This window comes from Anopheles stephensi, chromosome 3, assembly GCF_013141755.1.
Source record: "Anopheles stephensi strain Indian chromosome 3, UCI_ANSTEP_V1.0, whole genome shotgun sequence".
Taxonomy (NCBI): domain Eukaryota; kingdom Metazoa; phylum Arthropoda; class Insecta; order Diptera; family Culicidae; genus Anopheles; species Anopheles stephensi.
The window spans coordinates 16157674-16183399 of record NC_050203.1 but is presented as its reverse complement, the minus strand read 5'-3'; the positions used below and the strand labels follow the sequence as shown (position 1 = coordinate 16183399).

Here is a 25726-nt window from a genome sequence, read left to right as displayed (position 1 = left end):
CGGGAAAAAAACCTTCATCGAGAATCAGTTTTCCCTTCGGTTGGGAACGGGACCGACAGATTCGCACATGTTGCAGTCAATTATGCCAATTACTTTACTGCAAGCGGAACGATAGTGTATGCAAATATCGAATTAATGGACCATGGCATATGGGAAGCGGGCAGTATGATCTGTTTTTTTCTTGTGGAGCTTTAAAGTGATTCTTTCAGGTATCAATTTAAAGGGTTTTTTCATATGTCAAAGCTTAGCCTTTAGTTGTTCAGTATACTAAATCGTATGTATAATTTAACTTCTTCTTCTTTCTTGGCACTAAAACCTCTAAAAGTCTCGGGCCCGCCATTGCTGGTTTTCTGTGACTTGATTTTACCCGTAGCAACTTAGTCAGACATACGTACGGGGGAAAGACGGTCTGGATGGGATTTGAACCCCGGCCCTGTCGTGTGAAGACCGGCGCTACTGTCTATTCATAAATTTGTTTTTTTTTTACTGATTACCTATTATACAATTAATTTTAATTAATTTTATTATTTTATTTATTTATATTTTTAGGATTACGGCTTGACGCCGTATTGTCAACACCGCATGTGTTGACTTTTACAAATTCACAAAAATTAACAAAAATTAACAAGGCATTTCCTCCCTGTTATTTGCCTTATCCCGGGCATGCTCGGTTGTGAGTGTGAGGTGGTTGCGGGATGTGTATCCAGGTTGTTGGTGTAGATGATAGGGATGTTTGTTATCGGGATCCGGTTCTATTGCTTTTCCTATGGATGTGATGGCTGGATTTGGGGTTCTGGTGTCGGCGGATCGGGATTTGGACATCGTCCTTCCGTCTATCGGGTCTCGGCTGTAACAATAACAAAAAAAAAAAAAAAAAAAAAAAAACAAACGAAACAGCACACACAATTGCCTGTGAACAGTGTTCCTCAAGCAGCCCAGTGCGCCCAAGCAGTGATAGTCAAAGCTCGACCAGGCCAGCACCGAACTCAAAAGCTATCGGCGAGCTCTATCCCGTAACAGCAGGCTTTCTGCTAATCACGATATCGAACCCGCCGACCACCTCCGAACCCAACGCCAGCAAGGCCGAACCCACTTCACCATGGCTGGACTGGGATGAAGAACACTGTTGCAAAGTCTGCCCCTCTTTTTACGACAACGCAGTCATTGAGCCCGGATGCCATTGTTCCGTCAACGGATCACTCGGGCGTTACCAAAAAACAAAGAAAAAAAAAACAAAACACTTAAGACCAAGACAACACAACGAATAACAAAAAAGGAATGGCGGATATGGTTTGGAAGGATAATGAGGATGTGGAATCAAAGGATAAGACCGTTGTCTTTGGCGAATCGGAAGATGAGCCTCATGTAGGTGAGGTCCCTAGTCGCCAAAATTTCTCTTATTTCTGTACCCGGTCGTCTGCCGATGCTCTCGACTGCGCCCAACAAGGAGGGTCTTGCGGTTTCAAACTCCACGCAGGACCACAGAAGGTGATCCACATCGTGAAATCCGTCACCGCAGCCACACACCTTCGTCTGAGCCAGAGTTATACGCTGAAGATGAGCATTCAACGCGAAATGATTCGACATAAGTCGAGACATCATACGTATGAATGCCCGATCAACAGAGAGCCCACCGAACCAAGGCCGCAGGGACACTTGCGGAGAGATCGAGAAAAGGAATCGCCCGAGATCATCCGCCTCCCACATGCTCTGCCAGCGAGACAGGAAAAGTTGCTGCGGTAGACGAAGAAACTCTCGGGCCGAGATCGGACGGTCGTAAAAGGCGCCTTGTTGGACGCCTGTTTTGGCCAGTGAGTCTGCCTTCTCGTTGCCGGGAATTCCACAATGAGAAGGTACCCAAATTAGCGAAATCCTGAAAGCCTTGTCGAACATGGAGCCAAGCAATTCTATGATTTTCATGGTAAGGAAATCCTGACTCTTAACAGCCTTCGGGGATCGTAGTGCTTCGATAGCGCTAAGGCTATCTGTAAAAATGAAGTACTGATCCGAAGGTCTCGCTGCTATCATCAATAGTGCGTACAAGATTGCGGCTAGTTCTGCGGTGTAGACACTACACGGCTCCCTCAATTTGAAAAATGCTTCGGCGGACTCACTAAAAACGCCGAAGCCGGTGCCTTCCTTAGAGGATGATCCATCAGTATAATACTGGCTTCTTTGGTCTAAATGACCATACTTATCCCTGAAAATGCCCGGAACTACCATCGGGCGAAGATCATTCGGTATGGTCTTAATTTCCTCGTGCAACGAGGAATCTGTTGTTAAAAGGGAACTGTAGGTCTCAGGAAGGGCAGCACGGTTTAATGCCTGTGGAGCGCTAGGATGCACTTGTAGGGCAACAAAATCTTCATAGATCTTCAAGATTTTGCTCTTAGAACCTGTCTCTAGAAGCGCTTTAAAATTTTCTTCGATCAAGGGATTTGATACTGAAGAACGGACTAGAAGGCGAAGCGACAGCATTTCAAAACGAAGTTTTAGCGGCATCACTCCGGTCATCACTTCTAGGGACATGTTGTGTGTTGATTTCATGCTCCCTAGTGCGAGTCTAAGACAACGATACTGTAGCCTCTCCAGTTTGAGGATATGCGTGTTGGATGCCCAATGGAAGCATATGCTTCCATATTCCAACACGAATAGTACCGTTGTCTTATACAGTCGCAGGACGTCTGATGGATGTGCGCCCCACCAGAATCCTGTGACTGTCCTTAGAAAGTTGATTCTTTTACTGCATTTTTGCACCAGATGGGTGATGTGTGTACTCCAGTTCAGCCTTGAATTGAACCAAACACCAAGGTATCGAAAATTGTCGGTAGTTGATATCTTTTCACCGTACAAAAAGACATCAATTTTCGGGTCAAATAGTCTTTTCTCCCTGTTTTTCGGCGTGTCGCTGAAAGGAGAAAAGACTACCATCTCAGTTTTCTTTGCAGAGAACTTGATACCAAGGTTTTCAGACCACTCGGAAAGGTTGTCCAAAGTGGTTTGTAAAGCCAGTTGTATTTCGGCGGCGTCCCTGCTTGCAAAAGATATGACGCCGTCATCAGCCAATTGTCTAATGCTGCAGTTTGGTGCTAGACAAGAATCTATTTCGCTAACATAAAAGTTGTATAACAGGGGGCTCAAGCAGGACCCTTGGGCTAGTCCATGGAAGCTGGTCCGCTTTAGTTGCACATGACCATTGTTGAAATACATAGCTTTTTCCGACAAAAGGTTGAACAGCAAGTTGTTCAACTTTGGACCCAGCCCCACATTTTCTAATTTTTGACTCAGCTTGTATGGTGATACTGAGTCAAATGCCCCCTGTATATCTAGGAAAATAGACCCCATGTTCTGCTTGCGTGCACGAGCAAGCTCAATTTCTGTAACCAGAAGGGTTAAGCAGTCATTAGTACCCCTGGCTTTACGAAAACCAAACTGGGTATTCGAGAGAAGGTTGTTCGATTCCAACCATTCTTCTAACCGGAAAAGAATCATCCTTTCAAGGAGTTTCCTCAGACACGACAGTAACGATATTGGCCGATACGAATCGTGTCTTGATGGCGGTTTGCCAGGCTTCAAGATAGTGACAACTTTCACTTCTCTCCACTCTTGCGGAACGCTGTTGACCTCCAACATATTGTTAAAGATGCTTAACAGACGTTTCCTCCCTATGTCGGGCAGATTTTGAAGCAATTTGCTACTAATCTGATCCAGACCTGGGGAGGAATTTTTGCTTGATAGGAGAGCAAGTGACAGCTCTACCATTGTGAACGGTGAATCCATCCTAGGGTCACTACCAGGCGCATGTTGTGTAAAGCTTTGCGCAGGAACGAAATCGGGACAAAGCTTGTGGGCAAATTCATACATCCACTCGCCAGAAAAGCTTTCGCTCTCATTGATGTTGTTGCTGTTTCGCATCCTTCTAGCCATTCTCCAAAGCGAATTAAGTGAAGTGGCGGGGTCTAGATTATTGACGTATCTACGCCAATAACCCTTTTTCTTCGCCTTCAACAGGTTTTTGCACGTTCTCTCCAGTCCTTTATATTTTTCATATAAGGACCTCGAGCCCGTGTCCCGGAAGGCTTTAAATGCCTCACGCTTCTTGGTGAAAGCCGCTTGGCAATCCTTGTCCCACCAAGGAGTGGGAGGTTTTTTCAATGTCCTTGCTTGGTGGGAGCGCCTTGTTTGGGCCTCAAGGGCGCACTTGTTTATAATTGAAACAAGTTTTTCGTACTCCTTGACAGGAGACAAATCTTCCAAGTCAAGAGAAAGCGAAGCGGCTATTAATTCGCCGTATCTCGTCCAGTCGATGTTCCTCGTTAAGTCACATTTAACGGGGATTCCTTCTACTGGACATCCTCCCTTGATGTAGGAAATTTCTATCGGCAAGTGGTCACTGCTGATAGGGTCCTGGATCACCTTCCAACTAAAATCCAGGGCCATTGCTGATGGACATAGAGACAGGTCCAGTGCACTCGCCCTACTTAGAGGTGTCTGCATCCTAGTTGCCTCTCCTGAGTTGAGAATGGAAAACCCAAATCTGTCGCAGAAATCTCGGATGATAGGAGTGCGAATGTCATCCTTATCGCACCCCCAGTCAGTACCATGGGAGTTAAAATCTCCTAGGATCAAAAGCGGTCCAGGCAAGACCACTGCTAAATTTCCAAGATCCTCTTTGAACTTTTCAATTTTTTCCTTTTCATTATTGGCTATCGGGGGGATATAAATAGATGCAATTGTCACGTGAAGAACGCCCAGTTTTGCCTTAACTGCGACAGTTTCTATTATTTCTTGTCTAGGGGTGGGTATTCTGGTGAAAGTGTGACTCTTTCGAACACCAATCAGTACCCCCCCATTTTAATTAATTTTAATATATAAAGAAAAAATCTTCCTCGCTTTGATTTTTTCATTCATTTTTAAGTTATTTTGGTTTCTCTATTTATTTATTTTAATATTATTTTTCATTATGTCCGATGTATTTTTACTCTTCGATGGTACTTCAAGTTCAATAGGTTAACCTTAGTAGTATTACCTTAACTAGATTTATCTAGAGCAAGATGAACCAGTCCAGTCCAGCTTAAAAATAAAACGAGGAGGCGGTCTGGATGGGATTTGATCCCCGCTTCTGATGATTGAAGACCGACGCTGTTATTGCCTTGGCCACCAGATCTAAACTAATCTAGATCTTTTTGCGATCTAAAAGCCTCAGAAAATGTCTTCTGCGTCCATATGCAAGATGATAAGACTTGGAAATGAAATGATTTTTTATATAAAATAAATACAACTAAATTTGAGTGTTTCATTTCTAAAAACGAAGATTTTTTTTTATAAACCATAAACAAACACATGTTAGCGATATTAATATGGGTCCAAGCTCCCATACTCGAGACATTGTACAACCCAACCGAACTACAACTCATCAAACGTGTAATTACGCTTTGGTAAACAACCAACTAGTCTCACTACGGTAATTGATTAGTGATCGCCCTTATGTTAAAACCACAAACCTCATATGTGCCAACATTCTCAAACACCACATTCCATGCATGCCCGGTCCCTTTCCTTTCCTCTCCTTTCCTCGCTACCACAAACCACCCCAAAAATATGTCGTTGTCGTTAATTGCTACTTAGCTGGCCGCACTGGCTACGTGCATTTCTCGTGCACAGTTCACCACATGTTCTGGAGTGAAAAATTCCTCGTGGGTTAACACGGCGTGAAATTAAAGCACGAACGTCCACAGCCGAGACTAACGAGACGAGATACGGATGCTGTGAAGCACAGCGACAACTCACTTGCTGCCAAGTGACGGCAGCCGAAAGAAAATGAGTAAAAGTAAGCAAAATGCATCTAACAAAGAGACATGCAACCGTACGGCGCGGACCCGGGCTGGACTAGAGAGGAGTGTGAGGTGTGAAAATTAAATTTAAATTTTCATCTCATTAATTACCGCAAACGAGCTGTGGCTGGTGGCAAGATGTGTGAAATTATGGCACGGATGCGTTGAATGCACTGTCAGTGAGTCGACCATGGTGTTAGGATGGAGCAGTTGAAAAGGATGCTGTTTGGCATTGGCTTGTAGCGGAAAGGATTGGCGAATGCATGGGAAGCTTAAGTATGGAAATCACCAGAACAGAAGGCAATAAATTTTTTTTTTTTTTTGTTTAATTTGACCATGAAGAGTCCTGGTGCCCTGTAACTAATTCTGACGCAATTAATTTGGGAACAAACTTGATAAAGTTATTCTACATGTTCTTTGAAGCACAAATTAATACAAAATAAGTTATATTTGACAAACTTTTTTCTTCCAGCAATTTTCGATTGCCATCTAGCGGTGGGTACCCTTACTAAAGCTAGTGAAGAATCCTTTGAACAAACTGTACCAGACGGTACGGAGAAACATCTCTGATAGGGAAATATTATAGACAAATACTATCGGGATACAATTTTATTTTATTTCATCAGTTTTGGTTGCCAAAATTTAAAAATATTGAAGAAAAAAGCTGACACGTAACGTGAATAAAAAATTATATTCTAAAAGCCTACATTCAGGCGCATAAGACTATTCAGAATTGTAAAATTCTTAAATTTAAAATCGCTTGTATTATAAAACTACTCATGCAGCAGTCACAGACAAATTTGGTTTCAATTTTTAAACGCATAAAACTACTGTTCCCACCCCTTCTAAAGATTTTCTTAAGACCTTTTCCATTTCTTCGCACGTCTTTAACCATTTTGCCTACAGAAAAACCTACCCAATTGGAACCTGCAACGCTTCAAGATAAAGCCATAACCCCAGAACTTCACCAAATCACTGTGGGCAGTTTTCTGTTTTTTTCGAACGCAAAGCATAAACGATATCAAATGCTACCGACGTCACCGAGCGGGGACGGATATGAGTCGTAAAAATTAAAGGAAACACATCGTAAATTGAGCTACCCCCACAATCCAAGCTCCTCCCGTGCAGTCGCCCTTGAGGTTGGCTTATTGAACTTTTAATAATTGCTTAAAATTCTTTCGTAAATTAATATCCACCACATTCAATGGTCCACCAGAGCGGGTATGAGCTGTGGGTTAGAGAACACACTCAAACGATTGTGCCGCCCGTTGAAGAATCGCCAGACAGACCGGGATCACCGGCAATGCCATCTGGTGCATATTAATGACCCGTAACCGTCGGTTTCGCTCGCGATGTGTGCCTGTAGTTGGTGCCGTTTGAAGTTTGCTTGTGACAAACTATTCCATGCCCGTGGGCACATGTTGCTGATAATCCGAAGATTGCGACGAGTATCGACGACGATCTGGTGCGAAGGAGCGGATAAAGACTGTAAATGCATTTTGGGGTGTGTAACTGTGGTACTTTGTAGCCATGGCGGCGTCTGCTGTGTGTGGATTTTTCTTTGCCTTGTTCGCTTTCTCTTCGCGAAAATTCTTCTTGAACAAACCGCTAGAAACCATGTCCAGTCCATGAGGAAAGGAAGATGGCACAGGTAACATTCAAAGGGTTTTTTTGTTCTACAAAAAACTAAGTAGAGATTTTAAATAAACCAAATAAAACGCTGGGGTTTTTAATCATCTCTTAAGTTATTTATCCATTATTCTTTTACTGTACGACTACTTTGAATATTTCTTAGTACACTACATTGCCCACAGATGGCGCTAGATATTTTTTCCAAACAGGAGTGTCAAACCTTTCTGGTTCTCAGATCAACAAAAATCGCGGAAAGATCTCCCCTAGACGATTTTAGCATCGCAATGTAGGTTCAAAATGCAGTGGCTCGTGTGCTATCTTTCGGACAAATATATTGGATGTCAAAAAGCCTCTGAATTTCGACTACGTTCATGGGATCATGTCGAGGAGATCTTGTCCAAGAGATCAATCCATGTCTTTAAGGTGTGTTTAATCCCCTAACTAACACCAGCGTTCACAAACAACAACTCGAACCTTGCGTGGTATTTCATAATAAACCGATGCAACAAAACTAAATACTAATCACCGCTTCGGTATGATACGTGCATAAACTAGAAGGACGTCTTTCATTGCTACAGAATAAAACCGCTATATAAACAGAAAACAAAACTACCAAACACATCAAACATCTGCCATACTTCTTACAGACCTGGTCCAATTTGGAATTTAATGGTCCTGGTGGAATTTAATTCACCATGAAGTCCGTCATCATCGCGCTGGTCCTGTTCGTAGCTGTTGCCACTCAAACTTTGGCACTTCCCGCTGGTATTGTTCGAATTTTGAATCTCAGCTCCAACTGTTTTCCCATATAATACCTCCGTATGTCTGGTTCTTGCTTTCCCTTCCGATTAGATTGCGTCCAACATAGTTCCAACGTGGATCGTCATACCGTTCGGTTGTACGATTGTGATGGGCTTAACTACGAGCTCGGTTCAAACTGTCTCTCGAAGTACTTCCATCCAACGGAGATGTTGAACTATCCACACCGGAGCTGCAACTGTGGCAACTGTTTCTCCTGCAGAAACTCACGCTACCCTTACCATTACGGATATCCGCCGTACTACTACGGACGGCGTCGGGCATTTTGAACTAGTTGTTTGAGGAACAAAATCGGTCGTGGTGGATGAATCACAGGCCAAACAGAAATAAAACCGAGAAGCCTTTACTGAGAACTAAAATTTCATTTTGTTTTTCTATTAAGCTTGTAGAGATTCCGATTACAGTCTAAACCGTTCTTAACTCATTCCCTTTTGCTATAGAATTTTACTATGGAAGACTCTATACGTTTTTCTTCAACAATAAGGCATAAAAAGCCATTATTACTCTCTGCGTTTCTTATTCCATTGTCTTCAGCAACTAGTATAGGCATACAACTATTGTAATGTAATGTTAGACTCAACAACAAAGACATCTGGAAATAATCAGTCATTGAACACTAGGCCTGTCCCTGTAATCACTGAACAATAGTCTAGAACGTGCCTACGCCTAAGAACTCCTATGTGCTTTGGTATAAAAATACCCTTCATTCGCTAGCACCATCAGTCGCTCGAAGGAAAACTCACACTACATTCACTGTCTCCTCTGTGCGCGAAACGCTACGCAACCATAACCATGAAATCGCTCATCGCACTCACCCTGCTCGTCGGCTGTGTTGTCCAGATCCAGTCTGGTAGGAAATAAGACAATATATAAGAAACTGAAATTCGAACGATGTTAATGTGAGTTCTCGTTCTAACACTTACAGGAGTGGTACAGCTTTCCCGCCATACCTATGATGTGAACCCGAACTGTGAGCATCCGTACTTCTCGCATGGAACGTTTGCCTACTCTCCGTACTATTCGTACTACCCATCCGGATACTTGCCCGGACCGTGTGGATGCTCGAAATGTCAAGGTGCTGTAACCTCGTACGTGGCTTCGTACCCGCCGCTCGTTTACAATAGATATGTGGTGTAAAGCGCAAATCGGCACAATCCAACAATTTGTCCCGAATAAAATGATGTCTGATGAAATATGAATGTTTTTTTTAAATATGAATGCAAGGATTCTTCTCATTTGGCATTACAACTTTGAAAGGTGTTGTTCTACCGATTCTGGATTTCGTTAACTTTACTATACAGCGAGACGGTCTGAACCGAACCTTCCGGGTTCGGAGCCATATCCGTAAGAAATCCGAAACGGTTTGGGTCGTATTTCCAATTCCGAAGGGTCCGGTTCGGCGTTCCATGAGTTCGACGAGCACTGGACGACTAGTGGGGTGCTACGAGGCCGGTTCTCGATTTGTAGGTGCAACGAGTTTGATGGATTGTCCCGAACTCCTTGCACTTACGGATCGACCTGAACCTAACCTAACGAACTCTTGGCTGTAGCTACAACCTCGAAAGGTCACGCGGGCTGTCATTTCTGACTTTCTGTCACTTGATTTTACCCGTAGCTAAGTAGTTAGCTAAGTCATTAGTTGAGGCGGTTCGGTTGCCGAAGCGACAGCGGTGCCGGATCGGGGTTCATCAAATCCAATCCAGAGCGCCTCCCCGTACGCAGGGCTGACTACTTTACTACGGATAAAAATAAGTCACAGAAAGCCAGAAATGGCAGGCCGAGACCTCTAGAGGTTGTAGTGCCAAGGAAGAAGAAGAAGAAGTAGTTAGCCCTACGTACGGGATAAAGAAGAGGCAGTCTGGATGGGATTTGAATCCCGGTCCTGCCGTATCGCTACCGAAGCCTCGGCCACCGAACCACCCCGATGGAAGAACTCTACTCTGAGTCTATCCGTGTAAAGAGTCGGTCATGCGACTCGGTCATCACTAGTCTGATTGGAATACGACACCCGGGCCAGCCGTATTCACGGACACCACAAAGCTCTTACAATAAAATACTAGTTGCTAGTAACTTAAGCAATATACACACAAAGAAAATGTGTTAAGCACAAGGTTAAACCACTGGTTGGGTGGTTTTACATCAATGAAGACGAGTGGCGTTGTTGTCGCTGTCGCATAACATTGTTGTCCACAGCACGTACCAGCACGTGCAGACAAAACAATCGCACCAAGCTTCCGCGTACCGCGTGTGTTAAGGCACCCCTGGGTTGTGTTTTTGATTATGATAAATAAAAAAATCTCTTTTATTTATTTTTTTACACATGCTATTTAAATTGTGCTTTGTAAGCATTACCTTTCAATTTATATATTTTATTAACAAAATATCGCGCTTTGTTGTACTCTATCATTTTTTTTTGAGCTTTGAGATTGAAGTGCAGTTTTGTGATATGTTTTGTTTTAAATATGTTTTTTTTGTGCTAGGTTTTTCTCAACTTCGTCAACAATTACTAACACCAAAAATATACTTAACAAGCGTCCTGTAAATTGACTGCTCTCTACAATCTGTCCACACAGCTGATACATCCGAAGCAGGAAGCGAATCGGTTTAACGACATAGTTGAATCTGCACTCTGAAACGGACCAGACCCACGTGTAGGTTGCGATATATCTTTAAAACGTGCGTGCTTGAGCATTTTCCAAAACATGCTTGGCGCGGGCGCGCACCGCCAAAACTCGCACAGCATTGTATAAAAGCACCTCCAAAAAGCATCAATACTCAGTCAGCATCTTCACCAGGTTTGGAAGACAGTAACCATCTCAGTTACCCAACTAATTAAACCATCAAAATGCGTTCTCTAATTGTGTTGATTGCTGTGGTCGCTAGCGTCGCACTGGTGCACGGTGGTAAGTAACGCTTAGCATTGGATGACGAAGTGGAAGTGTCCTAAATGCTTTCTTCGCTCTATACAGGTTGCTTGCCAAATCGGTATCCTACCACTAGAGATCACTGTTACCGGGACACGTACGACGAATATCCGATGCAGCGACAGAACTTTGAAAACTACTACATGTACAACTACGTGCGACCGTTCCCGCATGACGGCCATCCGTACTTTGGCTACCCGTACAGTGACTGCAGCAGCTGCCGGTCGTACCAGACGGAGGAAGTGGCCGTCGTCAAGCCCGACTGTCCTTGCCAGCATCATCATTAAGGATTGCCACCAAGCAACGTCTGGTCGTTCGACCGTCCTCCAACCCCCAACACTGGAAAAATAAATTCCGCATCTCCGTTGGGAAATGACCTGACGCAACCATTACTTTCATTACTCACACACAGAATGTTTTCTTTATTGGCAAAATCAAACACTCACTATTCATTGGCATTTACAGTAGAACTTAAACGGTAGGTAAAACAATAAACGGGCACACTTTCGTTCGCTGCATGCGCCTTAAAGGACCGCGGTCGCGCCTAGTGGGCAGCAGTTTTCAAAAATTCCGCATACTGCTCTTCGCTCATCAGCTTCGACAGCTCGTCCGGCTTTGTGAGCTTCAGCTTGAAGAGCCAACCTAAAGGAGAGGCAAAATTAAATTTTCCCACTCTATGCCAAAGCTGCCGTTTGCCCGTGGAAAACGATACTAACCATTCTCGTAACAGGACGAGTTCACCAGACCGGGCGTCTCCTCCACGGTTCCATTCTTCTCTGTCACCTCACCGGACACGGGTGAGTAAATTTCGCTCGCTGCCTTCACACTTTCGAGCGCACCGCATTCATCCTTCTGCGATAATTTGGTTCCGGGATCGGGCAGCTGTGCAAACACCACATCGCCGAGTGCCTCCTGCAGGGAAGAAAGAAACGAACGTTCAGCAAAGATTAGCTCGTACATTCCGCCAACCCAGCGAGACCCAGCGATCGATAATTACCTGTGCAAAGTTCGAAATGCCGACCGTGCCCACCTCACCGTCCACCGACACCCATTCATGTTTGTCCGTGAAGAGCCGCTCTGAAGATGAAACGGTACAGATATGCTTCGGTTAGCGAGTGTGTGTGTGAGCATGAGCCGCACGCATGAATCAAGTGTGCCAAAAACAGATTGGACTCGGGCGGATTGGGCTTTCCTAGTTCTTTAGCACCGTACAGCTTATCGGCCCGACCTGCCCTTGCGGCGATCGGTCCCGTGTGGAATATTTACTTTTTTGTGGTCATTGCCCAACACAGGCCGGTACTGCCGATTACAGAACCAATCACGCATTTCTTTGTCAACAGTTCGTGTACAATTTTTGGCTGATGAAATCTTGCCGCTGCCTCGTGTAATCTGAAACAGTACGGACGCACTTAAAGGAAACCGTACGCAACGCGAAGGAACGTTGTGGGTGGGGGGGGGGGGTGGAGAATTTTCCTATCAAATAACCCATTTCCGTGAATATCTAATGCTCACTAGAAGAAAGGTTAACTCTTTAGAAAAGCTCTTTACAATTCTTCGGTGGGCAACATTCCAATAGTTCATTCGCTGTAACGGTTTTATCCCACACGCGGTACAACGTTTGAATTTTATAGCATTTCAGTGACGTTTCATGTGTCACCCTGTGCCCGATATCTGTTTGCTTCGTTGTGTGCACTTGTTTGTTGTGATTCCAGTGATTCGTAACATACGTAACCCGGCATTTCCACACAGCTAAAAACCATGTAGAGGAACATTCATTCCTTTCACACTTTTCTCGTCACATTTTGCCTGCACGAATCCCATCGTTTTACCTTTAAGGGCCACACTGCTAATGCTGAACATTCGGGAACGCAGTGCGGAACATTGCGGACCGACCTGCGCCACCAATTTGCCTAACCGCACCGTCGCACGAATATGACATAACACCATCCTGGTCACCGGTTAGCACACGGAGCAGAGCAAAAAACGCGATCGAAACGGAAGACCGAACGGAATGAAACCGGCACGCTCACTGGCCGACTCTTCCGGCGGCTGGGTACGTTCCACCCCGATGGCGATGGTACTGATGAACGGGCGCGATTAGAGCGCTGCCGAGCGCACCGATTGACCCCGGGGATGTTGGTTATCAGTCGATACGTCGATACGGACCGTCGTGTAGTTGGCCGAAGATGCTGTAGCTGCTGCTGCTGCTGGTGATGATGATGATGATGATTTTCACTCAGCCAATGGCTCGCACGGAGACCACGGTGTGGCTCTCTATCGTCGTGCCGTTTTATTGGCCAGCTTATTTACACACGGCGCGATCCGGCGAACGTCGGTTGCGATAAGTGACGAAAGCTGCGTTTGGGGGAACGTCAACGTTGTTGTCAAAGCAGCCATCCAGCACAGGGTGGCTCGTGCAAGCGGCCGCGCAAACGGCGCGCAAAACTGCTGGTTTTGTGGAAATTTAAACGGAAACGGTGAGTACATTTCGTTTACTAATTTTTAATCGACTTGATAATTTAAGTACTTTAACATTTTAAAGCGATGCCCTTTAATACGGAAATACATTTATTTTGGTACCTGTTTTGAGATAGAACATTCTAATTCCGGGTGTGCTGTTCAATCCCGGTTGTTGGTACTCTGTTTAATGAATGATTATCGCTTCAAAAAACTAATTATTGCTTCAAAAAAATATTCAAAACAAAGAAACCAATCACCATTTTATTGGCCATCGTTTGCCATTTCTAAACCATTACTTTTACGCATTACTCACGATCGCGAAGGGGTTGATCTTGGACGAAGAACGTTATCAGCCAGTTGCACGATCGATGACATTGACCTGCATGAACTACATGCTCAGTAACGCCAGGCTCTGCGCTCCAATCTACCGCAAGCTTAGGCTTCGGCGAGTAAACCCATCAGGACAGTAAAAAAAAAGAACTCCATCCTTCGAGCTCTGGAACGCCATGGATGCCGGACGGAACGCCGACGGAAGATTGAATCGATGTAAACATTTTCACTTTTAATAAGGCCAGCTAGCAATGGGCATGCGGAACATTGTACCATGGTTAGGAAGGCTGCTTTATTCATTATTTCTATCTATCGACTAGTGGGGTTTGTGCATGATGGAAGCTTACATTGAAGATGGCACGTGGTATCTGCCGCTCGCTATTACTGCTACTGGAATCTAGAATTCCGCAGCACGGATCTCAACGGTGGACGGTTTTCGAACGGGTTCGTTCGGGGCATCGGTGGGCTGTAGTTGGGCGTCGGTAGATCCGTGTCATTCGTTAGCGGTCCCGGATTGGTGAGGTTAAGCCCCGTGGGGCGTAAGTTAACCGCCGCAATACCGTTGTTGTTCACGTTGAAGCTGTTGCGGTAGTTAAGCTCCCGGGCAACCTTCGCCGCAGCTACATCCCGCCGGACGACCGTGTTCATGAAGTTCTTTGGTGGTGGTGGCGGCGGGATCGGCCGATTGTCCTGCCGTTCTTCGGGTTCGTTCGATTGAGGCCTTGCCAGTGGTTCCAGCGTTCGATTGATGACTACGGTTGGCTTCGGTTCGAACGACCGTTGCTGGCTCCAGTCGGGTTGGGGCGGTACCGGTGATTCTACTGCAATCGGACCCTCGCTGATCCGTTCCAGCGGCCGGCGGTACTCCTGCGAGGAGGATGGTTGAGCAAACGTTTGTGGACGAGGTTGACTATTGCTGCAGGAATCATATCGAGTAGTTGAGGGTTATCTGTTTTTCTACCACCCGGTGAAAGTACCACTGGGCACGCTCCACTCACCTCATATCGTAAGCCTCGATTGGTGGACGTCGCATCGTATCACCCTCCGGTGCGTAGCCTCCATTTGCAGTGCCACTCTTTTGCTGTGGGTGGTGGGTGCGCGAGTAAAGAAAAGAATGATTGGTAAATAAATCGCGGCAGTGTTCCTCCGACGTCTGCCATCGGATGATTGATCACCGATAAAAAGTGGGCTGGTGGTAAGTCGGTTCGGCTTTGATGCTTTTATCGCGCGATACTAGCGTGCGATACTGACGAAACGTGTGCCCGAGCTACACTTACCTTGCGCCGCATCTGGTTGTAGTCGTATATCTTAAAGGTTTGCGTGAACATGAAGATCGCGAGCGAAACGTTCACAATCCAGAAGATCCAACCACGGAACGCCATCACCATCATGATGCCGGATACGTGGACCGCGGTTGCAAGCACCTGTATCGCCGATGTCACCTGTCCGAGTCCGTACGGGTACTCGAACAGGGCGTGCTGTAACGCGGGGCAAAAAAAAAGGTCGATAAAAATGCGTCATTACCACCGTAAAAATAGTCAAGGCCATGTTCGGTCCGATGCCACTTACCACTACCGTATCGTAATCGATAGCGAACAGTATACCTAGCGCCAGATCCAGCACACTGATGATCATGGTGATGATAATCCAGATGTACAGGAACACGTTTATGTAGCGCACATACTTTTGTCGTGCGTCTGTAACGGTCGTAAGGCGAATTTTGTATGATATCGATTTTTTCACTTTAACAGGGTTCTAACGTATGCATTAAGAAATACACGGATTTTCTTTTCGATGCCCTTATGTCCTAGGGGTTCTCGCAACAATTAAACTTCTTTTTAATTATATATTTTATGCACAGAGAAAATTGTATGTCGTTAGCAGTTGAATTTGAGGTTTAATTGCCAAAACAATGGAGAGATTGTGATTGAAGATTATTTCGCACTATGACTTATATTCTTGGGCGAAGAAAATAGTGAGACAAATTCCGACGATCGGTTATTCGGATTTTACAACAACTTCTCACTTGGAATGAACACCAAACAGTGTTGCGGGTGTGGGTAAAATACAACAAAAACTGATGAACTGAACTGAGAAAATCCGAGGCTTCATGATACACCTGGTGACATTAAAGTCATACATCGATCGTCGACTGAAGAGACTCCCAGCCGATCTCAACAGAAGTGAATGGATTTTTTTTTTTGAAAACCTAGATCAGAGAACCGCATTCCATCTTTCTGTAGCCATACAAGATCATATAATCGTCAAAGCTATATCTAAGGTTGCGGCTAATTTGTTGAAGACACGCTCCGCAAGGGAGACAATATTCTTGGAGAATTTTAATTTAAATTGTCCCCTGAAGTTAGTCCGATTTCTTTGCTGCATACGCTACAACTAGTACGTTCAGCTTACTTGTGAGCAGCGTCAGTGAGCTGATGCCCCAGAACAGATGGATGATGAGATAGACCCACACGAACGCGTGCACATCGCCGGACGGCATCAGATTCAGCTGCTGTACCAGAGACATATCAATCTCTGGAATATCCGGCTGGTTGCAAGTACCTGTAAGATTTGTCAACAAACGGGAAGCAAAATGCGGCGGATCAAACATAAGTATACGTCAATACGGGCGTTTTACGGCTACCTCAGGTCATACACTTGAGCTTTCTTCCGACCCGCCAAAAGAGGCATGTTATCACACAGTAGATGCTATAAAAAAAGGTAATCGATACGAAACGATATCTATTCCGTTGTTGATCTGGGGGGGGGGGGGGGGTCACAATTTTCTTGAGCATTCTAAAATGGTTTTGAGTCACTTTTAAATGTGTCCAACATTTTTGGGTGAAACAAAAATTCACTTGTCTCGGTATTGCGACATGCTCACAGTCATAAACAGCATACCTTTGTCCGTTCCCAAAAAACCTTGTGTGGGAAGTGATAAATCTGACTTCGTCACCGTGTGTTCTTTTATCGTTCCCGGAGTAGGATTAATTGAAAGATTAAATCTTATCGCACGGCTTGCGTATTTATCGTGTTTCGTATCGTGCCTGTGTGTGTGTGGCACGGGACGGGGAGCGCATAGCAGACCCACAGAAAAAAAAAACCCCGAAGAAAAAGACACACTTTGAGCATTCCGTTGACGATTACTCAGAATCGAATTTATGTCATTCTGCCATCCCTTAACCGGGTGGAATTATGTTACCGGTGCGGAGCAGGGATAAGAAAACCGTCCCACCGGGCCCTTCCACAATCGTCCTCCCGGTCTTCAGCTTCACTGTCCTCTAATTTAGATAACGTACGCCACAGAACGCGGGTGTCTAGGTAGCGCGAAAAGCGATTCATCATCAACCACGGCCGGACATTATGGGGGTGGAGTGTTCTTCTTAAATTAGGCAAAACTTGACTCACTTACCTCGGAAGTAGACATTAAAAAACGTTAACGTTAGCAGCGATCCCATCGTTTGCGATTGGCCGGAAAAGTCGATATCGCAGTAATAGGCGATGATGCCCGTAATTGCGAACCCGATCCATATGAGCGATTGAAACTTAAAGTAGGAGGAACAAACGAAAATCATCAGCGAGTCAGCCTCACGCAGCGCACCACATCGGTTCAGCGATCACCTACAATGCCAAACACGCCCGCAAAGATGGCAAACGGCCTGAACACGCTGTACGTTGGAAGTGTCATGTTTTGTTTTTTGGTTCTGGATCACGCTTCCTTTCCTTCCACACACAAACGCGCACACCACTGCGTATTAGTAGTATCGAAGTTTAGTTTTAGACTTGCGGCAAACACCCGATTCTATCGTGTATGACTCAACCCGCACTGCTGCATGTCACATTTTCAAAGGCACGGTTCGGAACACGGATTTCGAAAAAACACCTTCCAACACCACAAGAACCGGCTGTATAGCGCGTGATGTTCACACCTGCCCATCCGCTGGTCAGACTGACGGGTATAGTTAATATTTGTTGATCGAGACGTCCACCAAACTTCTTATCTGCTGGTTGGGCCGTATCGATACTAAGATAAGGGAACTCAACGTCGTGCAAACGGCGAACACCGTGAGAACAGGCTACGAACACTTTCGATGCTGGGATGAGGAGTGCGTACCGCCGTTGGGCGCATTATTTTTGGCCGAAAACTCAGTGTCGAGAGTACGCTCGAACGCTCTTGCCATAAAAAAAACGGTGGATGAGGGTGAGTTACTTATCACGCGAAAAAGGGATAAAATCGCTAGATGCTTCTACCGTGTAGGCCGGCGTTTTGCTATAAAATCTAATCTCTATTAGATGATGATTTTTTTTCTAGCCATATATTAGCCTTTCTAGCGATCAACATTGATAAGGCTAGACAATGGTACGAAGAACAATAACGAGTTATTAGACATGCGTAACACGATAAAACCTAAAATGGTTACGAAAGTGCATAGATAATTATAATTTTGAAAGCAACATACATTTTAGCAGAAATCATTACTTAAAGAGAATCCGAGAGAAACGTTTCAATTCAACATGTGTTGGAACTTCACTGAAATCTGTATTTGAAAATTGGTTTTGCGCCTAATGTATGCAATGCGTATATCGTTTTTTACATCATCGTTGCACATTGGTCCAATCTCGTGTGACACCAGGGATAAAAAATATTTCTTTTTCTCGTTTAAGATGATTTTTTACGACATTTCCATACAATTCTACATCCTCTTTCTTGGCCTAATGACCTATTAGGTCATGCCTGTCATTTGTCTAGGTCATGCTAGACTTATTGATACCGCAAAGATGGTTAGGGAGTCCTCATTATGGGTGGGGAACGGCCCCCATATGAGATTTAAATCCCAGTCCTGCCATGTGAAGACCGGCTCCGCTGTCGCATCTACCTCCGTGCCGTCCCGATAATGCAACATATTACGCTGTATATTTAAAAAAGTGTTTGACCCCAACGGTATGGATATGTTATATTGCAAGATGAGGTGTTCGTGTATTACTCACTTCGATTGATCATCGTTGGACCGTATCTTGATATCTTCAGGACCAAAGAATGTAATTAAAATTCCGTGATCTGAACACTTCACCTGACTGCTCTGTTCGATCTCTAACACTAGAATCCAATTATTCCTACTGGACCACTAGAACTCGTTACGGCTTACCGGATAATCCGCGATGTCAACAAGAATAGCTACACGGCATGTTGGGACGTACGTACGATCATGTAATGTAAAGCAGCGGTTTTCCCGATTTTTGCCCATTAAAACACATTTGCTTACAGTTAAATGTAACCCGTATATTTTACATTAAAATGCTCGGTTTTCCACATCGACCAGTGGTTAACGTAGCAGTAGTATGACATCTCTCTCTCTCCCTCTTCCTTCATCATTTTATCACCATGTTCAACACTATTGTTGTACGCTTTTCCTTTCTACTAGTTGTGTTCGTATACTCGTTTTCGTTTTAACATTCCACCAGATTCCTGGCAGCGAAACTCGCTCGGAGCCTCGCTCTCGATCGTTGTGTTAATTTGCTGCTCGCCATTGCTCCTATCACTTAACACGAGCGAAATAACGGTCGCAAAGGGCACGTTCCTCTTACTCGCTTCGCTCTCTAAGTACAGTGTCGTTGCGGGATTTAAACAAGATAGTAGAGATATTTACAAAAAAGTAACAGCCAGGCAGCCGCGACCTTTATGCGCCACGGCCGGCCCCATTTCCATGCTAGCCTCTGTGATGGCCGAGTTGCGAATTTTGACTAGTATTTGTACTCCGGTCCACTCCACTCTGTGCGAAGAAAGTAAGATAAAATGGTCATTAATGCGTCTGGCCTTTTTAGTCCGATAAGCTACCATTCCGGTCCGGCACTGTCACTTACTTCCTTCATCCGTTGTCACGCTGGACCGATCGTCGGCGAACGCACCGGCCTTGTGCGTTGGGAGTTGTTTCTCCTCACCGGGGAATTCTTTCTCCTCCGTCAGCGTGGACGTTAACCGCTTGCCGGCTGCCTTCTTATCGTCCGTGGCCGGGAAGTACGACCAGGGCAGCTGATTGCGTACTTCCGGTGGTGCCGTTACCGAGCTTCGCGGACTATTGCCCGACGGTGGTCCGGCCAGGTACGAGAAGGGTGCCGGTTGGCCCGGCAGGTACGAGAACCGTTTGTCGGTAAATGGATCGACAGTTTGCTTCACGTGCAGAGGCATCGGGACGGACGGCTCTTGAACGCATGGCGCCGGTTGGTACGGTAGACTATCCTCCCGGAAGCTGCTGGAATCGTATGCGTCGTTTAGCGGTTCGACCGTACGCCGCACGTGCGGATCCGAGTGGGGTAACTGAAGTTGATTTGGTGGTGGCATTGGTGCGTAAATTCGTGGCATATGTTCGTGCACTGGCTGATGAACCACGTGCATCGGCGGTTGCTGCTGCTGCTGCTGCTGCTGCGGAGCTTGATCGAAGTACCGTGTGGCGGAGGAGCGATGAGGTTCGGCTAGATCCGCCGGAGGACTGGTCGGGTGCATGACTTGCCGGGGTTGCATCGATTCGTTGTACGCTGGAGCCGGTTTGTTTTCTTTCCACAGCGTCATCGAAAGGCTTATGATGACGGCTAGGAACACGACAAACATGAACCAAAACAGTACCGCTTTGCTGAACGCAAGCCACATAAAGAGGGAAGGCGCAATAAAGTAGATATCGTCGACCTGCCCCAATACCTGCCGTATTAGGGGGGTGTCGTCCAGCTCTAGCAGGTCTATCACGCCATTGAGATCCTGCCCGGGGCACGGAATCATGTTGTTAAAATGGGGTGAGCATTGTTTGGAGCTGGGGGATGCCAACCATTAAACCTTACCATGACATTGATGAAATCGATCAAATAAGTCACAAAGCCGGTAACATCGAGCGCTAGCACAAGGAACATGGCCAGGATCCAGGGATAGAATCCTACCACCACGCAGCTGCGGCCCAAGCAAGAGACACACATGGTACCTGCGGGAAGGATTAAGAAGAAAGTCAAGTGGAACTTTGAGCCTTAAATATGCCCCGCAAAGCGACCTACCGAAGAGTAGCACCGTCGTAACGGCCAATGCACCGTGCAGTGCAGCAGATACGATTGCAAACACAAACGTTCGCTCCACAGCATCGGTCTTCTCCGGGAAGGGTAGGCTAACGTTCACGTCAATGCCCAGATACCGCAGATCAACGGGACCACACTCTTTCGCTGTTTGGTGACGGAGATGGGAGAAAGAAGCAGCTCGCAGTTTGTAATGATAATAAGTGCAAATTTTGTTGCTAGTACTTACAGCGGAAGTAGAACAAATACAGCCCGTACGTTTCCTTCGAGTCGGTCATGTCGATCTCACAGTTGTATGCCAGTATTGCGGTCGTAGCTAAGCCAGCCATTAGCAGGGAGAATACCTGTGGAGCGAAATTCCCGCCACGGGCAAACAAGAAACAAATCAGATCTGGTGATAATGTAGCGTTAGAGATAACGTCAAGACAACACACGCGTCGCATTCGGTCATGTTGTAGTAGATCGTGCCTTGGAGAATTGGCGTAGAGACGTAGGTGTTATTGCTTTTTATTATCTTATTGCGCCAGTTGGTGTTTTTAGTGTAACGATATGTGGGATCATATTTTTGCGGGGGGCACAACATCACAATAACCTCTCTCCTTCTCTTCTTGGCCTAACGACCTCTTTAGCCATGCCTGCTATATGTCTGGCTTACTAGGCTTATTGATACCACGTAGTTGGATAGTCAGTCCCCACTATGGTCCGGATAAGACTTGAACCCCGGTCCTGCCGTTCATAATACAATAACATATCGAAGGGTATATTCGTTGACAGAAGAGAACTGTCTGTAGTACAGTGTTCAGCTGTTGTGTTTCGTACGCTTGATCAGGAGCCACGATTCGTACGTGACTCAGCCCGCATATCAGCCGTATATCAGCAACGGTGCATTGTTTTCTTGCCTGTTTGTTTGGACAATAAGCGTTCGTTGAAAACATAAACCCACCTCATCCCAAAACGGTACAACATTGTCCAACCGCACAGGAGATTGTACCTCACCGCTAAATTCCAACCGTAACTTCTTCGGTAACAAATTTTGGACCACAGTGGAATGTGGTCACCACCACGTAGAAAAAAAATAGATTTAGTTGTTTTATTTAAATTTATCCTACTATCCACCGTAGCAGCACTCGCCACAATCGTAAACGTGCAAACGATGCCGCGAAAGGGGCATTTTGCGTGATCGCGCCTCGGGTAAGGTGACCCCACCGAGACCAGCGGCTGTAAACAAATCCCTCTATCTAATTGTTGGGTAGCCAGCGAGGCGTTAATGTTTTGCGCCACCACGTGACGTTGGAAGGCAGCGCGGCTACAGCGCTCCAACGTCCGCGAAGGAGGATGATATTTATGACTTATCTTATTAGACCTAGCGCAGGCCCCGGCTATCTTCACTTTTCAACCAACGTTACTCATTTCTCCAAAACTGAAGCCCACCTTTTGAGGGGCTGTTAACCATCGGGCGGGCGGGAGTCACCCGGGATCGTGGGTGAGTAGCAATAAAAGAAAGTGCTGATGATGTAATGGAATTGGCTAGAGCAAACAGCTGGTGTGCGCGTTACTGATTTTTTTTTATATGTCATGACCTCCACACGTGAAGGTCAGTAAGAATTTAGAGGCCTCTTAAAACTAATGACAAAAACCAATTTGGGAAAACCCTTTTTTGAATCGAATTTTATCAACCGCAGTCTGGAAGTGATTCGATGGCGTATCCCAGGATTAACTGGGTTAGACATTCGTGAAGTGAGTGGCCAAAAAAAAAAGACACAAAAGAAATCGAACCGGACGGACAAATATTATCAATGTCTAAAACAATGAATGACTGATTGGACGGATCTGTTGATAAGGATTAGCAGATGGTCCCCACAGACATCAAGGAGAAATGGGGGAGGGCTAGGTGACGAGATGATGAATCATGTACACCACCTCCGATGAACTTGTACACCATTTACCACCCATTTAGCCGTGCGTCAAGGTTCCTTGCAGACTTGTCGCTTTTATCAGCGATCATTGCAAGATAGTAAACTTGAATGATTCAGAGCGTCCAAAACTCGAATCCCAAGGTGGTGGTGCTGGGTTTGAGATGAGATGTTTGAAATGCGATGATTTGTTGGTTATTTATGGCATGCGTTGCGATATGAAATGCCTTGAAAAATATTTAAAATTGATAGAATCGGGCTGAAACAAAGAGGTGGAACTTTTACGCTGATTAGAGGTTCACTTAACGTTTAAGGCAGCATCATCGCTGGTTAAGTGCTGTTTAAAAGTTACAGCAAATCTGGTGAAACAGCTTTTTAGTGTATTAAACCCATATTTTTGAACTCACGACTTTAGGACACAAAAGTCACCCACCTTCCAATATGCACCAAAAGCAATCTCCCACACCGCTAATCGTTATCTCACCGATGGCTAATCGATGGTCCCATCCTAGGTATTACAGCCCGCTATTTTTTCGTTTCCTGCTCGGCGATAGCCTTCAGCAATGCGCCATTCTCAAACAATCGATTTGGTACGATAAGACACACACGAAAAAAAACAAGAAGAATCCGACCATATTTCCCCGCAACCGGATCCGGGACATAAAACGGGCTTTTGCTAGATGGCCGGATGGCCCCAGTTATTAGCCTTTGTGGGTGCGCGTGCTCGTCGGAAGGTGCCCCTTTTTCTGTACCACATCATATTTCTGACACGTTTCGATCATTCGCCGATCGTTCATCCACGGACAACTTACCAGCGTGATCGTGCCTATTACGAACACGGTCATCCGTGGACCGAGTCCACACAGTGTGCAGCTGAACCCCATCCTGCGGCCACCCTGATGATTAACGCCGGCAACAGATTCTGAATCGTTTGCTGGATGCTTTCCGTTTCGATTGGAGCACTGTTGTTGTGTTTACGTCTTTTCTTTGTTCACCTGCGCGCCTAAACAACATCCACCTGTTTGCGCTGTAAAATCACTCGATATCACTCGATTGAAGTTACAAAACTTCGCCCAAAAACCAACACGATCACAACGCAAAAGCTAGGCTCTGTTCTTCACCCAAAGTCACCCACAGTATGAAAACGGTTTCCGTTTCACCACGACCGGCGCCAGCGATTATCCGGAGCTGCACTGCACCAGAACACAAAACACGAACCGTCCCGGGACGCGCTTCCACATTTTCTGACCGCACCGTACGGCTAAATGGTCCGCAGAAGCAAGCACACACGGTGTGTTAAAACAATAAAACGGTCCGCACGACGCGGCGTTCCTCGTTCGTTCCCCGCCTCCCGAGCGCTTGTTTGGGGCGCTGTATCAGCTTTTCGGTGGCTTTTTGGCTGATTAGATTCGAACAAATGGGGTGCGTGTTTTTTTTTTCGTTTCGTTTCGTTTTGCCCTCTTCAGTGAGTGAGAGTGAGGGTGAGCTGGTGTTTGTTTTTATCCCGGCACCTATCACACACGCGTTACGGTGAGGGTGGCTGAGCTTTTCGTTGGACTCGCGAGCCTTCGGTGTGGGTGCGTGCGTGCCTTCGATGTGTCCCCCGGTGTGTGGACAGGTGTGTGTGTTTAGGTCACGAACACGGACTGCAACCGATGATGATGATGATGATGATGGAGCATCGAGCCAACGCCATTTGTTTTGTTGCGATGCGATAAGGTTGATCGTCCAATTTGTGGATACACCACCAGATCACGATGAGCTCAGTGGATTGTGCCTCCCAGAGGTTCAGCGCTAGTTGCTAATTACAAAAATCACCACTCGATCAACGGACCGACCGAACCGACTCTACTTATCGAGTGTCCCCGAGTAACTGGGGACAACGCGAGAGTACGATTTGTCATCAGCGCACGGTTCCGCGTGTACGGTTAGGCCACTCTCCGGCCGAGATATAGGTAAGATGGACGGGGACCGGCCGGACCCGAGGTGGGAAGCAAAAGCAGAGCTGGAGAGGAAACTGTTTGTGTAGTTAGCCCTCGTTACACTATCCAACCACCACCTTTACAGGTCTTACCTGCTGCACAGAGAGAAAGAGAGATTGTATGTGAAGGGGGTTGATCGTTGGTGCTTACACCAGCAGCAGATGTTGCGAGAGGTGGACGCACATGTGCGTTAGTAGTTTACCGGCAAAGGTAAAGCCGCGCGCACACACTCAAGCTAGGAGATAAGCGGTGTACGTGCAACGTATCCCACACACTACTCGCGCAGCCATAATGAATTCCGGAGGGAGGTCCGGAACCTCTGCCCGATATGCATCAATTACGATCCAACATCCACACGCGAGGTCAGTTTTGGCCATGGATGACCATGATTGATGAGGCAAACTGAGCTGGGCGACTCCACTATCGAAATTCCAACGGGGGGGGGAGATTGGATTCTTTCCAATTTTCTGCACCGGAATGCGAGCTCCCCGTATAAGGGAGGCTTTTTCTACATTTAGCCGATCAGGTGAGACACCTACGCTCGGATCGATGCGGCAGGCAATAGCAACAACAGGGAAAACGGGTCATTAAACGGTTTATATGACAGAGTGCAATCGTACGATTTGATGCAAGCCGATCGGCCTAGCCGTGCATGGTGCCGTGCGCGCGAACGTGTCGGAAATGGCAACCCAGCCAACACATACCACACTTGCATAACAGACAAGTTCCCTCCTGGGCGTGCTTCCGTACGGCGGCAGACGTATGTTGCGCGTATCTTT

General features: G+C 46.0%; 4 protein-coding genes across 4 annotated transcripts; 1 reads left to right on the top strand and 3 right to left on the bottom strand.

The window, feature by feature from the left end:
* The first annotated feature begins 8077 nt into the window (after positions 1-8077).
* LOC118511805 lies at positions 8078-8904 on the top strand. Its single transcript, XM_036055341.1, has 2 exons — positions 8078-8231; positions 8319-8904. Exons 1-2 carry the CDS (start codon positions 8162-8164, stop codon positions 8552-8554), a joined length of 306 nt encoding a protein of 101 aa, XP_035911234.1. The 5' UTR covers positions 8078-8161; the 3' UTR covers positions 8555-8904.
* A 2698-nt stretch (positions 8905-11602) lies between these two features.
* Positions 11603-13577, bottom strand: LOC118513272 (glycine cleavage system H protein, mitochondrial). Its single transcript, XM_036058839.1, has 4 exons — positions 13039-13577; positions 12207-12286; positions 11926-12121; positions 11603-11851 (listed from the first exon to the last, which is right to left on the bottom strand). Exons 1-4 carry the CDS (start codon positions 13154-13156, stop codon positions 11754-11756), a joined length of 492 nt encoding a protein of 163 aa, XP_035914732.1. The 5' UTR covers positions 13157-13577; the 3' UTR covers positions 11603-11753.
* Positions 13578-14261: 684 nt separating this feature from the next.
* On the bottom strand, positions 14262-17961 carry LOC118513271. Its single transcript, XM_036058838.1, has 7 exons — positions 17625-17961; positions 17412-17544; positions 16412-16561; positions 15569-15696; positions 15277-15477; positions 14998-15080; positions 14262-14915 (listed from the first exon to the last, which is right to left on the bottom strand). Exons 1-7 carry the CDS (start codon positions 17685-17687, stop codon positions 14387-14389), a joined length of 1287 nt encoding a protein of 428 aa, XP_035914731.1. The 5' UTR covers positions 17688-17961; the 3' UTR covers positions 14262-14386.
* Positions 17962-19259: 1298 nt separating this feature from the next.
* LOC118513291 lies at positions 19260-24859 on the bottom strand. Its single transcript, XM_036058864.1, has 6 exons — positions 23778-24859; positions 21282-21396; positions 21038-21199; positions 20831-20967; positions 19862-20750; positions 19260-19770 (listed from the first exon to the last, which is right to left on the bottom strand). The coding sequence occupies exons 1-6, from the start codon at positions 23847-23849 to the stop codon at positions 19742-19744; spliced, it is 1404 nt and encodes a 467-aa protein (XP_035914757.1). The 5' UTR covers positions 23850-24859; the 3' UTR covers positions 19260-19741.
* Between the last annotated feature and the right edge of the window lie 867 nt (positions 24860-25726).